At 54.7% G+C, this 2,782-nt stretch overlaps 1 protein-coding gene across 1 annotated transcript in view; it reads left to right on the forward strand.

The window, feature by feature from the left end:
* The first annotated feature begins 1,312 nt into the window (after positions 1-1,312).
* The window catches only part of LOC107121495 (SCAN domain-containing protein 1-like), an 8,600-nt gene continuing 7,130 nt past the window's right edge, over positions 1,313-2,782 (forward strand). Inside the window, exons 1-2 of the mRNA XM_015424404.1 lie at positions 1,313-1,333; positions 1,587-1,704. Of these exons, the coding sequence (XP_015279890.1) occupies positions 1,608-1,704 (97 nt within the window). The 5' untranslated portion in view covers positions 1,313-1,333; positions 1,587-1,607. The remainder of the gene's footprint in view (positions 1,334-1,586; positions 1,705-2,782) is intronic.

Here is a 2,782-nt window from a genome sequence, read left to right on the forward strand (position 1 = left end):
GGTCACACACAGTGGCCAGCCGGGACCTCTGGACAGCCAAGGACAGGGCCTAGAGGCCGAGGCCTTCTCCTGATGCTGCCTCCTGTGGCTCTGGGGTTCAGAGGCTTCCCCTCAGTCACCAGGGCTAATAGCTAGACATTACCCTCCATTAATCGATCTAGTCCCCTTTGAGAGCTGCTTATTCCTCTGGCCGTGACTATATCCTCTGGCCGTGAATTCCACATTAATTTGCTCCCTGCGTACAAAAGTATTCTCTTTGGTCTGTCCTGAATCTACTGCTCGTCAGCTTCATTGGATGGCCTCAGTTTCTCCTGTTTTGGGAGAGGGAGAGAAAATTCTCTTTCTTCCACTCTCTGGTGGTGTGGTCGGACTTCCCTTTGCGGAAGCCATGCTGATTTCCCCTCAGCAGCTCATTCCGGAGCCTGTCTGCCTTTCTCTCCTGACCTCAGCTCCTTGTTCTGAAAGTCATGGAATCCTGGAGTCACAGAGCTGGAAGGGGCCAGACAGGCCGTCTAGTCCAACCCTCTGTTCTTCCCAGGGACACATTCCGGCCTGTTGAAAGGATGCGTAAAATGGTAAAGGGGCCACCAGTCCCTCTTGTCCTTTTGGGGCTACCTTAAGCATTAGCCCCGAGGACAGACTGACCCAAATGGAATGAGAGGCTAAGTTTGCCACATCCTTAAAGAGCCAAACAGAGACACTTCTGTTCTCATCCACCAGGGCCATTCTCACCATGAAGGTTTGTGATGTTCAATAGTCTATTTCCATTCTTTTCCATTTTCCTTCTGACACGATGCAGTCTGTCTCTCTCTGTCCCCTCAGGGAGAAGCCTCCCTTCATAGCCAAGCAAGTAAAGGCATGTGAAGTAAAGGCACAGACAGAGGTGACCCAAGAGAAGGGGAAGGAGATGGAAGAGCAGGACCCAGAAGGACCTGGAACTGGCAAGAGAGCAAGGAAAAGCCCCCATCCCACCCAAGCAGGAAATGGTGTTGAATTCTGGGAAAGAGCTGAGGGGCCAGAGGTCCTTGCTAAGGACACCGCGATCTCAGAGGTACACTGTCAACGCTTCCGGCTGTTCCGTTACCATGAAGCTGACGGGCCCCGAGAGGTTTGCAGCCAGCTCCATGGACTTTGCAGCCACTGGCTGGAGCCGGAGAGGCACACCAAGAAGCAGATCCTGGACCTGGTGATCCTGGAGCAGTTCCTGACTCTCCTGCCCCAGGAAATGCAGGGCTGGGTGAGAGGATGCAGGCCGGAGACCAGTTCCCAGGCGGTGGCCCTGGCCGAAGGCTTCCTCTTGAGTCAGGCAGAGGAGAAGAGGCAGGCAGAACAGGTGAGGGAGCTTCATGCGGTCCATTCAAGGGGCAATCTCCGACCTCAGCCTGAGGCCTCCCTGCCCGCTATGTATCCCTCCGGACACTTGACCGGGGTTGATCGAAAACCACAACCCTGATTCTGGCCGCTGCAGTTGAAGCAGCTCTGTCGGTGGAGGCAGGGCTGAGGATGGGGATGGGGATGGGGCGAGATGTATCTCCCTTGATCTTTAGCATCCCGCCTCCCACCTGTCTCTCTTACTGCTCTTTCAGAAGTGGGGACCGTCTGTGAAGATGGAGGCGAAGTTCTCCGAGGAGGAAGAAGGGTCTCCTCTGGAGGAAGAGCAGAAGGCGCAGGCCAAGGAGCGTGCCCAAGATGCCCCCTCACGTGGTAAGGGAGCCTTGTGCCCAGATCTGGGCAGATTGCGCAGTTGTTGGATAGAAGGTTCAGGAAATAGTTCTGCACACCGCACAGGGGTAGACTCCTGGGTCTCAGGTCCACAGGATGCAACGGTGGCCACTCACCCGAAGGGGGAATCATACGGATTCAGAGAGGGCAGTTCCAGTCTCATTAGAACGGCGCCAGGGTTATAAGTGAGACTAGGCCATGGCTGTCCTTCTGTGTTCTTGTATATAATTTTCATTTGATTTGATTTATTTGAATTCTAGCCTGCCCTCCCCACCGAATCTGGCCACGGGCAGCTTCCAAGGTCACTGGCGATATGAAATCATTAGAACAAAGAAATGGGTTGAATTAGTTGATACCTCTCTGTTAGGTTAGGTGTGTCAAGCACACTCGTTCGTTTGCCGCGTGTTTGGGGAAATTGCAGAGGCGGGGGAGTGTGGCCGGGTGGTTTTCTCGCAGGGCAGTGCAGCTCACGTGACTTCCTGAAGGTCCCTTCCTTTCCCGGAGATTTCTACAGAGGCCCAGGTGACGGCAGTCGCCAGATCTGCATGTCTCCACCTCAGGCAGAGAAGGCTGCCGAGACCATCTCCCCCCCTCCCCAGGACTTGGCTGCAGTGATCCGTGCAAAGGTCACTTCCAGGCTGGATCACTGTAACTTGCTCTGTGGCGAAACGGGGACCCCCCCCCAGCCCTGGGAGACTGAGCAGCCGTTCTGTGGCTCGCAGGCCCCTGTTTTGGCTATCCCACCCTGCCTGGAATTCCCTGCCACAGGAGGTGGTGGTGGCTACAAGCATGGAAGGCTTCAAAAGGGAATTAGATAACCACAAGTGGAGACCTGCAAGACACTTGCGGGATGGTTATCTCATTCGTCACACCTGTGCTTCCTCTCCTCACCCCCTACCTCTCTCACACGATTTCTCCCCTCTGCCCCCCTTTTCTTACTTTCTATTTCTCCTCCATGCATGTGACTTCCTCTCTCTTTCTGACCTGCTGTCTTTCTCTTTGTTTTCCTGCCTCCCCACCCCGTCATTCTTTCTTTCTGCCCCCATCACTCTCCCAGCTC

Source organism: Gekko japonicus, unplaced genomic scaffold, assembly GCF_001447785.1.
Source record: "Gekko japonicus isolate JY-2015 unplaced genomic scaffold, Gekko_japonicus_V1.1 scaffold7750, whole genome shotgun sequence".
Taxonomy (NCBI): domain Eukaryota; kingdom Metazoa; phylum Chordata; class Lepidosauria; order Squamata; family Gekkonidae; genus Gekko; species Gekko japonicus.